Source organism: Syngnathus leptorhynchus, chromosome 14, assembly GCF_054491065.1.
Source record: "Syngnathus leptorhynchus isolate UIUO chromosome 14, UIUO_Slep, whole genome shotgun sequence".
NCBI classification, from domain to species: domain Eukaryota; kingdom Metazoa; phylum Chordata; class Actinopteri; order Syngnathiformes; family Syngnathidae; genus Syngnathus; species Syngnathus leptorhynchus.
In genome coordinates, this window is record NC_141208.1 from 8,930,254 (window position 1) to 8,942,900 (window position 12,647).

Consider the following 12,647-nt stretch of genomic DNA (forward strand, 5'->3'; position numbering starts at 1 on the left):
ACAGTCTTTCACAGTGTTTCTGTTACATTGCTTTCCTATAAAAATTTGTTAAGTACAGTTAATTCTCATTTTTAAAAGCATTATCGTTAATGTTATTTCGTTAATGATTTATTTGAGTTTTAGTTGTTTCGTTAGGTTTCGCTAACAATAATGAGTTAATGATCACTATCATGAGTTAATCATCTTGACGTAGACTGATTTAAATTAGTACAGCCAACTCTTGCATACTCGGCACCCGCATCTTTGTATATTCGTTGACTCCACAGCCACGATGACTATTTTTCAATACTGTATATTTCAATACTGTGAGTTTCCCCATAACTAGTTTCTTGAATTTCCCTCTCATATTTATATGTTAAATGTTTATCAGCGTTTTGTCAAGAATTCTGTGACTAGATTGGCTCGACGTCTCTCGTGCGTAATGTGGCAAACAACATCCGGTCGGTCAGGCATGCGCATCTGAGGTAATGGAGGTTCGGATTGCACTCAGGTCCCTCTCAGTTGCCAAACTGCTCGTTTTCCTCAACTTGTATCGCAGCGTGGATTGGTGATTACACAAAATATACAGCACTGCTGACTATTATTTGGTCCGCGGTGGAGTAAAAGGTGAGTAACCAAACGTCGCGTCTGCTTTCGACTTAACCAGAATCGTGCAGCCCGTGAAGTCTAAATGCTTATCTGTTAGCTTTGCACCGCTACAACGACAGCTAAAGCCTGTGCTTGCAGCGGGGTGTTGTTTAATTCCTGGAATACTATTTATTGAGAAATAAACATTTACCCAAAAGAGGCAAAATAATATATTGAGGGTAGGATAGCTGTAATGTGACATTTAGTCTCGACACATTGTCAGAACGATCAAATATTGGCCGGCCTTGTTTTTCGCTTTCTCTTTCGATGTAATGTCACTGGAAAGAAATAATCTCCTGGGAAGTAGCCATATCCCACGTAAGGTATCCATCCACTATCTAGCTGCTTTGTGATTGAACTACGTATTAAAATATTGCAAGAATAGCTTTGCAAATTTGGGATATATCACAATAAGAGGGGAAATAAATGTTGTTGTTTTTGCTGGTGGTGGTGGAACTTTTTATTGCAATACATAATGATAGGGTTTAGAGCCAGTTAGCATATGAGCTAACGCTAGTCGACAGGTCGGATCGAGTTAAAAGAGAAGCTCGTTTAACCAACCAGAGACGGCTAAAGTGTTATCGCTTATTAAGTAATAATAATATAGATATTGACAAAATATACAGTGCTTTTAAGGGGCCAAAATACGGCTATTTACAATGTTTTTAATTGAATGCTCCCTCAAGAGAGATTCAAGAGTTTTATTCGCCATGTTTGAGCGTGCCAAACAAGGAATTTGACTTCGGTACATCACAGCCTCTGTTCAACATTTAGGTGACTAACAACACTCGGGAAATGTGAAAAATGAAAAATATTCTCAAACATTTTCAAACATCCCCTGATCTTAAACTTCCAGGAGGGCAAGGAAAAACTCAAAACTCCAACTAGGGGAAATGAGACACCTTGAGAAGAGACCACAGATGGGAGGGTCCCTCTTCCAGGAACTGTATTCCCAAAAAAAAAAAAAAATGTCAACAGACTACAATAACCTGACAGCAAATCAACCCAGATTTTGTCATTTCTATGTGTGACTAAAAGTCCTCTTTGTCGTATGCAGGAGTTGCCATCTGTTTTGGGATGGCTTCAGACACAGCTCCCCCAAACTATGGCTCCAAGGGGATCATGACATTTTACCCCACTGTTGAGGAGTTCAAGAATTTCAGCCGATATGTCGCCTACATGGAGTCACAAGGAGCACACAAAGCAGGCCTGGCCAAAGTATGTGCTTCAAGCTGATTAAATTTGCGCAATCATTGTACTTGATGTGACAGTGAGGATTTTTTTTTTTTAAATACTCACGTCTAGGTGGTCCCACCCAAGGAATGGAAGCCAAGACATACATATGATGACATAGACGATTTGGTGATTCCTGCACCCATTCAGCAAGTGGTGACAGGCCAGTCGGGCCTTTTCACGCAGTACAATATTCAGAAGAAGTCAATGTCTGTTAAAGAATTCCGCAAGCTTGCAAACAGTGACAAGTAAAACAAACACATTTCCCTTGTTTTAAATATGATAGTTGTTCATCTGTTTGTTTTTTTTACCCATGATTTTAAAAAAAAATCCTTTGTCCATTTTTGCAGGTTCTGTAGCCCTCACTATGATGATTTTGATGAACTGGAAAGAAAGTACTGGAAGAACGTGACATTTAATCCTCCTATATATGGGGCCGATGTTGGTGGCAGTTTATACAATCCAGTGAGTTGATGATAAAAGTCATTCTTTTGTTTTATACTCTCAATAATGGGCTATAGTCTATATTAAAGTCAGATGTACATCAAATTCAAAGGTGCTGAGTCATGAACAATGATCAAACAATGAGTCACAATGCTGTATTAAAAATGAAAAGAATATGTATAAACTATTATTGGGCTAGTTTTAAACCTCAAATGTGCACTTCCTGTTCTAATCTTTCTGAGAACAATGACCCCCCCCCCCCCCCCCCCCTTCATGTTATATACACACAACAAATCAGTTGGCATGATGCCAACATGATAACAAGTTTAACTCTTATGTCGTTGTGCTTTCTTCCAGGATGTCAAAGAGTGGAACATTTGTCATCTGAATACCATTTTGGATACAGTGGAGTCTGAAAGTGGCATCACAATTGAGGGTGTTAATACACCCTACCTGTATTTTGGTATGTGGAAGACAACATTTGCGTGGCACACTGAGGACATGGACCTCTACAGTATCAACTATTTGCACTTTGGAGAACCCAAATCCTGGTAATTCATAAATAAAGGCAACAAATAATGTTTCTTGAAAGTACAAATGCATCTTGAGTGACAAGACACATTTGAATGTCTGCAGGTACTGTGTCCCTCCAGAGCATGGGAGACGATTTGAGCGTCTGGCTCAAGGTGCGACGCGTGAAATATTTATCGACACATTTATATTAAAGTGATTTAACAGTAACTGTTCCTAACATTCACCTCCGCTGTCTTCTCTAGGTTTCTTTTCTGGCAGTGCACAAACTTGTGAGGCCTTTTTAAGGCACAAGATGACCTTGATATCACCTTCAATACTGAAGAAATATGGCATTCCGTTTGAAAAGGTATGAAATAAGTTTTTTCATCTGGTGAGGTCTTATCAAGAGGCATTTTTAAATGATCTTTTTGTACCTGCTTTTCTTAGATTACTCAATATGCCGGCGAGTTCATGGTCACGTTCCCCTATGCTTATCATGCTGGCTTCAACCATGGTTTCAACTGTGCTGAATCCACCAATTTCGCCACACAGAGGTGGATTGAATATGGCAAGCAAGCAGTCTTGGTGAGAATTTTTAAACATGACCGTCAAATACTTCCACTTCACTTGCTGTTAGGCACAAGAGTTGCCTCCCCCCCCCCCCTCTGTATCACAAAAAATGCAGAATCTTTTAAAAATTTGAGCCAGTTTATTCATGGCTGTTCACAACATTTTTTTATTGAATGGCATGAAGGCAGTGAAATATCCCAGCCTGTACTCTTCAGGTTCTCCAACAAAGCATCATGGCTCTAACAAACCGGAGACGGTGGATAACTCAATTGTGTCCCACTTGTGCTTTTCTCTCTCAGTGTTCATGCCGCAAGGACATGGTGAAGATCTCCATGGATGTGTTTGTCAAAAAATTCCAGCCCGATCGCTATGAACTTTGGCTGGCAGGACGAGACACGGCGCCCATCGACCACTCCAGGCCCACGCCAGAGGCCAAAGAATTCCTAGGCGATTCTTTTAACATCATCTACAACACCAGCAGTTCCGTTGATTGCGGACGGGATGACGTAGAGCGGAAAAGGTTTGGGACTCCATTTTGGTATATTTGATATATTCAGACATTGAACAATGGTGGTCATGTCATATCTGAAAAATGACCTTCCTTCAAGTCTCCTCAATATACTCCAATGGCTCCATTTTGTGTGATCTTTAGTCCACTGCAAAGAATTGAGACCAAGAGACACCGGGTGTGTCTGCAGCTGCCCGATGAGGTTGTTCCAAAAGATACAGATGAGGAAATGACACTGTATGCCAAGCGGCCAAGACTGAATCTTTTGCCAGCACGTATAACGTCGCAAGATGGCAAGCGAAATAAAGGTATAGTTACTTGTGCGTTGTTAAGGGCCTTTGCTTGCTCTTTGCTTTAACAGCTGTTTGATTTTATTGACAGGCCCACCAAAGTTGGTTGTCACGCCAACAAAGCTGACCTTGATCGATCCGTTTCACCGCTTAAACACTTCAGATTCGGGGCACACGCCTCACTACACCAAGACTCGTCCACCCACATTTTCATCCCATTCCCAAAACGGTCATCTGTCAACCTCGGCAACGTGGACGAGCACTACGGGGCAACCTTCCCGTAAAATGGGGGTGGCCAGCCTGCTCTTCCATCGGACCCTCACTCAAAAAGACATCCTGCAAGTGCACAACTACCCGCGAGCGAAACAGCCGGTTCACACCATGCTGCAGGTGCACAGCTACGCCAGAGAGCATCAACCGCGCCATCTCCAGCTCTCAGGCACCACGCCGCGTGCATCTCCGGCACCGGGCAGCAGAAGCACCGAGTCGGAGCCACAATCACCAATCGCTCACAGCGAAGTAGAGCTCACACAAACAGAAAATTCCGTGGAGGACCACACGCCGGGTGTTTCGGTGTCCGTTGATGATCAGGACGTAGCGGTGAAGGCCATTGCCGAGAGCACCGGCGTTGCACAGCCCATCCATGTTGACCAAGTGGAGATGCTGAAGAACCAAAACAAAAGAAAGGTCTGTATTGTTTAAATCCTCCAACAAAGGCATGCCTAGAAATCGAAATGAAAAATGAGAATCAATTAATCTTGGTCCTTGACAAAAATGAATATGACAGTGGGCCGCTCTGTACTGGCTCTCTCATTTGCCTGCTTTTCTTTAGCGCTTGGAATGGTGACTAATTTACTACAAGGCAGAACTTGAAGGGGCAGTGGTGCCTTGAGATATGAGGGTTAGAGTGAATTATTTCCACGTTCATATCACAGAGCATCTTTGCTCGTTCATCCCCCATTAGGATTGAAATGTTGCAGAAAAAAAGACCTTGTAATTGGGGTCTAACTAACACTAACTTTTGTTAAGTGTGTTGAATTGTATTCGTCCTGTTCTTCAGAACAACAGATGACAAGCCAATGTGTAAGTACTTCTAGACTGGACCTAAAATAGACGTGAAAATATTTATTACCACTACAGAGCTCCCAATACTGGTTTCTCTGACTTGTAAAGGATGTTATGCAACCAAGACAAGCGGCTGGATGGATGGATTGGTTTTGTTCCCGGAGGTTTTGCCTTGCTAAATCAAATTTGACCACCAGGTGTCAGAAGAGCAGTCCTACTGTAAGTCAGTGGTCACCAAGAAACAGCAACAAGAAACCCTCAGAAAACTTCCACGGCACCATCCCCTCTTCAGAGAGGCATACAGCGATGATGGTAAGACAAATAGATTTGGTTTGGATTTTTCAAGACACACTCCTCACAAAATGTTAAGCATATTTATAACAATTGAACCTACATTTACTCTGTAGATGTCTATCAAGATGTGGATGTGGAGCAAGAAGAGAAAGAGGAGTGGGCAAAACCACTTTGGCGGCTGTGGCAGTGTCGACCTTTAAGCCCCCAGGTGGAGTGGGAGTACAATAAGAGAATGGGCGAACAGGCTCCTTACTGCTCCATCTGCCTTCTTTTTTACACCCACCATCAGGTGAGTTGCATCATCTTAATATACAGTAGAATACATTGTATAGATTATTTCATGATTACACTTGGTAACTCAAAAGCTAAAATCTCAAATTGTATTTGTGCGCCTTGGCCACCAGGGGGCGTTATATTCTAGACGTGCATAATGTCCGGAGAAGAGCTTTGACCAACGCGTTGCTGTACCGTCAATCTGTTATTAAACAAGAACATTTGTGTTTATTTATTTTTTTAGTCTGAAGCCAGCAACAGCAGTTCCAGTGTGACGTTGGTGAACCGCCAAGGTCACCAGTGGTCCAAACCCCTCATTCCTGAAATGTGTTTTAACACGCACACCAACAAGGCCAATGATAGCGGGGAAGGCCAGCTGTCCAACCCACACATCACAGAGGACGGCATCAGCCGGCTGGTCAGCTGCTCGCTATGCTGCGTCCGAGTACACACCAGTAAGCTCTTTTTCCTTTGAGTGTATCTTGGTCACACCCCAAGATAATTATTCATGAAAAGACATTTTAACACACACAGCAGTTGAAAGAATCCTATTTAATTATTTACCATAAATACAGTGAGGAAAACACGTATAGTTAATGACTAAAGACCCTCTTCTTCTAAATACTAAGAAATGAACTGTAATGGAAAAAATGTGTTCTTGTCTGGCTCAGGTTGCTATGGTGTAACCAGAGACGAAGCAGAGCAGGATGACTGGGTGTGTGCTCGCTGCAAAGCTGATGCCACCTTTGAGGTTTGTCTGTCGGGCTTTCAATTATTGATTGTAAGCTGTTGTTAGGTTGATAAGCACAGTTAAGTTAAACACAGCGAGGTTCCACATGAATTTGCGTGACTATAATAGGAACCCAGATTGATTGCTTGAGGTTAAATTGCTGCCTTGTTTTTTATACCAAAACAAAAAAGTGATCTACGTTTAATAGGACATGTTTTCGTCACTTTAAAAGTAAACTTGGCTGCACTCCCTTTGTAGTCATGCTGGGCGTGTTCCCTTCCTTTTTGTGTTATTGTTAGTGGACTACATTGTTCCTCTTCTTGTTTTTAAGTTGTAGCTTATCTGTTATCAGCATTCCGTTTCATTTTTATGCAACAATCCGGACATATTGCCCAATATTTGTACACTAATGGACACGTCTGCCCGCCAGTGGGCAGTACAATGCATGTCTTTCAATGCAGTGGGAAGTTTAACTTCACTACTGATTTTCTTTTTAAATCCGTGACCCAAATAAATTTACATTATTTATATTCTCTTCATTTTAATAATTGAATCAGCATTATTTGTGGGGCTTTTAATTTCAGTTTTTAAACAGCATCAACCCACTTTTTCTTGCTCCAGGACTGCTGTCTGTGTTCTCTCCGAGGCGGCGCGCTGCAGAGAGCCAACAATGACAAGTAAGTAATCCTAGCCATCCGATCGTTGAGGCACCTCGTTAATGATGGATGCTTTTGATTTGCCCAGCTCTGCAATTCAGCCCTTCTGATTTGTTTGACTTTGAGATTTTAAAGTCTGGTGACACGCTATAGGTGAAAAAGCAGCAAATTAATGACTAGTGTAGTGCAGTGTGACGTTTTGATACATCCTGGTGTTCCAGTTTATTTCCTGTCAAAATGTGAAGAATTGCTCTAAAGAGAGCCCCCCCCCCCATTCATATCTGCTATTTCAAACGCTACTGAAAGTGGCTTTTTGTTCAACTGATCCCCTCCCACCTCCTAGCCTCCTGTCATGTGACTACATAAGATTCTAGCATGTTTTTTTAGCTCTAAAAATATTATGAATGCAATTGGAAGTACACTTTTTGTAAGTTGCTTTCAGTCCAATGTTGAGGCTAAAATTTAACAAGAATTTGTTACCATTGACATGAAAAGTGTTTTTCTGAACTGAAGATCTTCTTCCACCCTTAAGCACGTTGAACCCACAACTATTGATCTTTCACACTCGAATGAATGCATGTTCTTTTGAAACTGGCCAGCAGGCAAAAGTTGACCTTTGAAGTTATCCATTCCCTACCTCCAAACAATACAATTTAAACATGTTGAAAATATGTACTGCAGTTATATTTGAAAGTGAAGTCTTACTGAATGTGGAAAATGTCGGAATGTTGCTGAATTTTGCACCCTGGACATTGTTCTGTTTGTCTTGAGTCAATGTCATGTTTATTTGTGTGACAGGTGGGTTCATGTGCTGTGTGCCATCACTGTGCTCGAAGCTCGCTTTGTAAACATTACAGAGCGGCGTCCCATCGATCTGTCTGCAATCCCGCTGCCTCGCTTCAGACTGGTAAGAGAGGCCCAACAGATCATAGATGACTCAAGCGCTAACCCACCAACCTTTTAAATAACATCAAAGTATATTAAAAAGTGCATATGATGTCATTTTTACTCCAGAAGGAAGCTGTTAAATGTCCCCCCATGTTGCTGTTGTGTTCAACACTCCCTTGAAACTTTTTTTTTTTTTTTTTTTTTATCTTTCCCACGCTTGTTTCCTTTCTCCTCCTTTCCTTCCACTTGCACTTCCCTTACTCTACCCCACTGCTTGAAACCTTTTCCCCTCTACACCCCCGCCTGACGTGACTCTTTTGTCTTTGGCAGAAATGCGTTTTCTGCAGGAAACGGATGAAGAGGGAGTCGACAGGCTGCTGCGTGCAGTGCTCCCACGGACGCTGCTCCACGGCCTTCCACCCCAGCTGCGCACAGGCCGCCGGCGTCCTCATGCACCCGGACGACTGGCCGTTTATTGTCTTCATCACCTGTCACCGGCACAAAGCCGCTGGCATTATTGAGGTAACTGTCTGAAGCTGGCAACTAGTACAAATGCTATTAAAAAACCTCCCAGAAGATGCTAACTCTAAAGAAAGACTGTGGTTTCCCATTTCATAGCTAAATTCCATATTTAGTCCACTATAGCTTTTTTTTTTTTTTAATTTTCATGAATCATCCTCTTGTGGTCCACAGCGTAATAAGGACTCCATGCGAGAGCTGTCAGTGGGCCAGAGGGTGATATGTAAATACAGAAACGGTCGTTACTACCACAGCGAGGTGGTGGGCCTGACCAGCGCCACCTTCTACGAGGTGGCGTTTGACGACGGCTCGTACAGCGACAACCTTTTCCCAGAGGACATTGAGGTCAGCGAGCATCACACGTCAGTCCATCGAGCTCCATTCACTCGGTCCGTCTTGACAGTTGCTGTTTTTTCCCTCCAGAATCGGGACTGTGTACGACTTGGGCCGCCTGCAAAGGGTGCTGCCGTGTCAGTACGATGGACTGACGGATTGTTGTATGGCGGCAAATTTGTGGCATCCCACTCCATCCCCATGTACCTGGTAGGAGAATAATATTGCAGATGAATTGCATCGTCTTTCGCTTTTATTTTTATATTTATATATATATATATATATATATATATATATATATATATATATATATATATATGTATATATGTATATATGTATATATATATATATATATATATATATATATATATATATATATATATATATATGTATATATATATATGTATATATGTATATATATATATATATATATATATATATATATATATATATATATATATATATATATATATATATATATGTATATATATATATATTATTATTATTATTTTTTTTTTTTTTTTTTTTTTAGGCCGATGCTAATTCCAATGGTTGGGGGGGGAAAAAAACTTACACATCTGCTGCCTTTCAGGTGGAGTTTGAAGATGAATCCCAAATTTCCGTAAAGCGCGAAGACGTGTACACCTTAGATGAAGATCTGCCCAAACGGGTCAAATCGCGATTTGTAAGTCTCAGTACTTTTACAACTCATGTCACGTACCAATTTGAACCCAGCTACCATTGTTTTTTGTTTTTTTTCTCTTATTTCCCTCAACAGTCGGTGGCGTCAGACATGCGCTTTGAGCTCTTCTCACAGGACGACGTCAAACAGAACTCCAAACGACAACGGGTCATCAACTCCCGTTATAGAGAGGACTACATCGAGCCCGTCCTTTATCGGGCCATTATGGAGTGACGTCGGTTTGTCCTACCTTCCTCCAGGCTCATTTGCTTCCACGGCCTGCCACGTTTCATATTTATAAAGTACGGCTGGGACTTAAATTGTTTTGTTGTGCTTTGAATCACACTCTTTCATATCAGGCTCTGTAAGATTTCCTTTTCCTTAATTTATTTTTGGGAGGTGAAGAAGCCATCAGCCAGTAATCAAGTAGGCCAAAAGTTGCACTACTTATTGAGGCAAGATGTATTTTCTCCGCCCCCACGTCAGCTATATGCAGCTCAGAAGCCATTTTTCTCATTTAACAATTTCTCGCTTGATATGAACAGAACTGTGGAGATGCTGAGTGTGTACCGAATCACTCCACTAATTTTCTGACAAACTGTCATCGCATTTGCCCAAAGAAATTCAACATGAGAGCGTGTCAACAAAGTTGTAATCGCCCTCCCATCCCTTCTGAAAGGATTTATGCGGGTGACTTCAGTTTGAGGAAACAAACTATTTTTGTCCTTTACGCTATCTATAGAAATTTATATTTATTAAAATAATGGCAGGTTTTCAGGCACACTGTTAATAGCTTTCCAGCTAGTTGTTTTGGGTCAATTTTCTTGGATTCACCTGCCACTGAGGAACACGTGGCCGCTAAAGAGCTAAACTTTAATCCCTTTTGTCTGGTGACTGCTAGCTTTAGATATCAAAATAAGAAAGTAGTTGTTCAGTCCCAAATTTAAAAAAAAAAAACATGGGAAGGTTGACATTTTAGTAAACTGCTGTAAGTACAAATAATACCTGTACTTAGCAATTGGTCACTGTTTGGTTTTGAGCAAAAGTTCCATTAAGTCGCTCTTTGTTAAACCCTGTTCGACTGTTTGAGTAAAGTTTGGGATAAGAAAAACACGTTTGTGTGTCTGATTTTGTTGATATATATTAGAATTCAGCATGTTGCAGTTTTTCACGTTTTTTATGTCCAAATAGACATATTGTGCCCCCCCCCACACAAAAAAACCAAGTATAAATTCTGTTCTTTGTGCCCCCACTTGTCTAACCCATATTCAGATGAATATTGCATTCGTGAACTATGAATTAAGCAGCAAAATCCACCCATTTGTATCCTCTCAGGGGGCAGCTATTTTGTCACTTTCTGTCATTTCGTTTTTGGTTTTGGAATTTAGGAGGAAGCCCAAGCACCTGCAATCGACCCAAAGAAAGTTACTAAGGATTAGTAAATTAGTAAGGATTCCAGACTATCTCTGAAGGCAACGCCTTATGAATAGATAGACGATAGATTCACTCGCTTCATAAAGTTTTTCAAACCTTCCCACATGAGCAGTATTCGTTATGAGCGACATTAGAAAAAAAAAGTCTTGCTTCAACACTTACCCCACAATTCTTCCTGAGAATTTTTGGGTATATAATGATGTTCTGTAGCCTGCACAATTTATACACTGCAAACAATAGCAACATATCATAACCGTTATCTACAGTCAGACACAGCCTGACTGATAAATTCCTCTTAACAGCATCAGGGCGAAACTGCACGACATTAAAAAGAATGACAACGGTTCACTTGGCTGCTGATGTCAAGTGATGCTAATTTTAGCCAATGCCTAGCTGTTGTGGCATTTGTGTAATTACAGACCTAGGTGTGATTATGTGTGCCGTGACATTTGTTTAACCATAGAAGCCAAGATGACAGTTTGATAATTCTTTTGCCTATATCCTTGTTTGTCAGGATAGATGTGTTTGGTGAAGGCTTAGGGTTGTGGCTAAAATAAATACAGTTGCAAGGGAAATAAAATGTGAAATGTTTAGTATTGCTAGGATTCCTACATAAATGGATCATGAAAGGTGCCTTCTTGAATTTTAACTTTATTTGAATAAGTATTAAAGAAGTGACAGATACGTACATGATGGCAATATTTCAAAGTTAATCTGAGAAATGGGTACAGCGCAATATTTATTGTGAAACTTTTTTTAGCCTATGTTGATTCTGCATTTTTTTAAGTAAGAGGAAGTCAAAATGATGAGCTTGTTTTATAATATGTGAGGCAAAAGAGATTCATATACTCTCAAAATCCAAACTATGTGTGTAATTCAATTAATGATAGAAAATAAGCAAATGCAAGAGAAGTGTAAGAGGAATGCAACTGTGACAGGTCAGGAAGCAGATTTGAAGCACTCAAGGACTTTGATTCCCATTGATTCCAAAATAAATCCAGTTTTTGTTTGGGGACTTTATCTGTAACCCTGGCAATATACTGTGTCTTGGCAGGCACATTGAGAGCAAACATTCTCACATTAACTTTTTGCACATCAATGCTAGCTGAGAAATCTGCCTTGTTTTACTTTTTTTTTTTTGTTTATGTTAAATCAATGTTGTGACTAGCTTGGAGTTCCATGTCCAAATAAGTAAAGTGAGTGACCCATATGTCGAGGTCACCGTTCTTTAGCAACACAAGTCCAGTAATAGATAATGAGTTAACATGTACTATTGGTATACCAAAGTCAATAACACAAGGTGACATGGAGAACATCAAATCTATTTTTAAATTAAATAAGCAATTTAATTTTACTTTTTTTTTTTTCTTTGCAGAAGATGCCAACCTATGGGAAATTTCACCCTTGTCTTGTGTCTTTTATTTTGAAATCATTCTAAGCTCCAAGTAAATAAAATAGTGCAAGGCTAAGCCTGTTGATCTTTTTGTAGAAATAGCTGACATTTACTCAATAATTCACATTCCTAATCTCTTGGAGCCAGCCAGGGAAAATTCCATGACCCACAAAGCACAGCAGCAGCAAGCTTAAG

The 12,647-nt window shown here is 40.6% G+C and overlaps 1 protein-coding gene across 1 annotated transcript; it reads left to right on the forward strand.

The window, feature by feature from the left end:
- Positions 1-387: 387 nt before the first annotated feature.
- Positions 388-10,740, forward strand: kdm4ab (lysine (K)-specific demethylase 4A, genome duplicate b). Its single transcript, XM_085930317.1, has 22 exons — positions 388-606; positions 1,685-1,845; positions 1,933-2,108; positions 2,211-2,325; positions 2,662-2,855; positions 2,941-2,990; positions 3,081-3,184; positions 3,265-3,402; positions 3,687-3,907; positions 4,040-4,203; positions 4,277-4,872; positions 5,448-5,562; positions 5,658-5,833; positions 6,062-6,272; positions 6,489-6,568; positions 7,169-7,224; positions 8,002-8,110; positions 8,422-8,613; positions 8,785-8,955; positions 9,034-9,153; positions 9,536-9,628; positions 9,722-10,740. The coding sequence occupies exons 2-22, from the start codon at positions 1,705-1,707 to the stop codon at positions 9,857-9,859; spliced, it is 3,360 nt and encodes a 1,119-aa protein (XP_085786443.1). The 5' UTR covers positions 388-606; positions 1,685-1,704; the 3' UTR covers positions 9,860-10,740.
- The last annotated feature ends 1,907 nt before the right edge of the window (positions 10,741-12,647 follow it).

Bases quoted from the DNA above. Each gene is read 5' to 3' on its own strand.
- kdm4ab (XM_085930317.1), top strand. From the start codon at position 1,705: ATGGCTTCAGACACAGCTCCCCCAAACTATGGCTCCAAGGGGATCATG. The intron at 7,225-8,001 runs GTAAGTAATCCT...TTTGTGTGACAG, and splicing joins CAGAGAGCCAACAATGACAA to GTGGGTTCATGTGCTGTGTG. The intron at 8,956-9,033 runs GTCAGCGAGCAT...TTTTCCCTCCAG, and splicing joins TTTTCCCAGAGGACATTGAG to AATCGGGACTGTGTACGACT.